The sequence below is a fragment of the Nansenia antarctica genome (assembly GCF_963989245.1).
Source record: "Nansenia antarctica genome assembly, chromosome: 4".
Classification (NCBI taxonomy): Eukaryota; Metazoa; Chordata; class Actinopteri; order Argentiniformes; family Microstomatidae; genus Nansenia; species Nansenia antarctica.
In genome coordinates this window covers 69,806,073-69,806,752 of record NC_137689.1, presented here as the reverse complement: position 1 = coordinate 69,806,752, position 680 = coordinate 69,806,073, and the positions used below count along the sequence as shown (strand labels likewise).

Below are 680 nucleotides of genomic sequence, written 5' to 3'. Positions count from 1 at the left end.
GGGTGATGCAGCGCCAGACAGGACAGGAACACTGTGAACCCAGCTGGACCACGTGTGAAACACAGCAGAGTGGGTCTGTGAAACACAGCAGAGTGGGTGTGAGTCACTGATGACACAGGCGTTTGCTTGTGGCAATAACTAGATCAGAAACATCTGAGGTTTCTGTGTGTGTGTGTGTTGTGTGTGTGTGTTGTGTGTGAGCGTGCGTGCGTGTGTGTGTGTGTGTGGGTGTGTGTGTCTGTGTGTACGTGTGTAAGATTGTCTTTGTGTGTGTGTGTGTGTGTGTGTGTGAGCGTGCGAGAGTGTGTGAGTGTAAGATTGTCTTTGTGTGTGTGTGTGTGCGCGTGTGCACGTGTGTGTGAGATCGCGCGTGTGTACGTGTGCACGTGCGTGTGTCGGTGGTCCAGAGGGGTGCTGCAGGCATGCTGCGTAGGGGTCTGGTGGCCTGGGTGTCCCGCGTGGGGGCGGTGTTGGTCCTGGCTTGCTGCTCCGTTTCCCTCCTCTACATCATGACCTGCAGCCCCCACACCGAGGACAGCTCGGTGGGCCACGCCCTGCCGCGGGCCGCGGGGGGGGCCGGGGGAGGCACGGGGGCCGCCGTAGGGGGGGCCTCTCAGAGCCTGGGGCCCGGAGGCGGCGGCGGGGGGCGGGAGGGCTACCAGGCCATGCTGGTGGAGCGC

General features: G+C 61.9%; 1 protein-coding gene across 1 annotated transcript in view; it reads left to right on the top strand.

The window, feature by feature from the left end:
- Positions 1–422: 422 nt before the first annotated feature.
- The window catches only part of LOC308155373 (chondroitin sulfate N-acetylgalactosaminyltransferase 1-like), a gene marked incomplete at both ends in the record, with an annotated part of 18,125 nt that continues 17,867 nt past the window's right edge, over positions 423–680 (top strand). Inside the window, one exon of the mRNA XM_080528686.1 lies at positions 423–680. This exon is cut by the window's right edge and continues 544 nt beyond it. Within this exon, the coding sequence (XP_080384812.1) occupies positions 423–680 (258 nt within the window).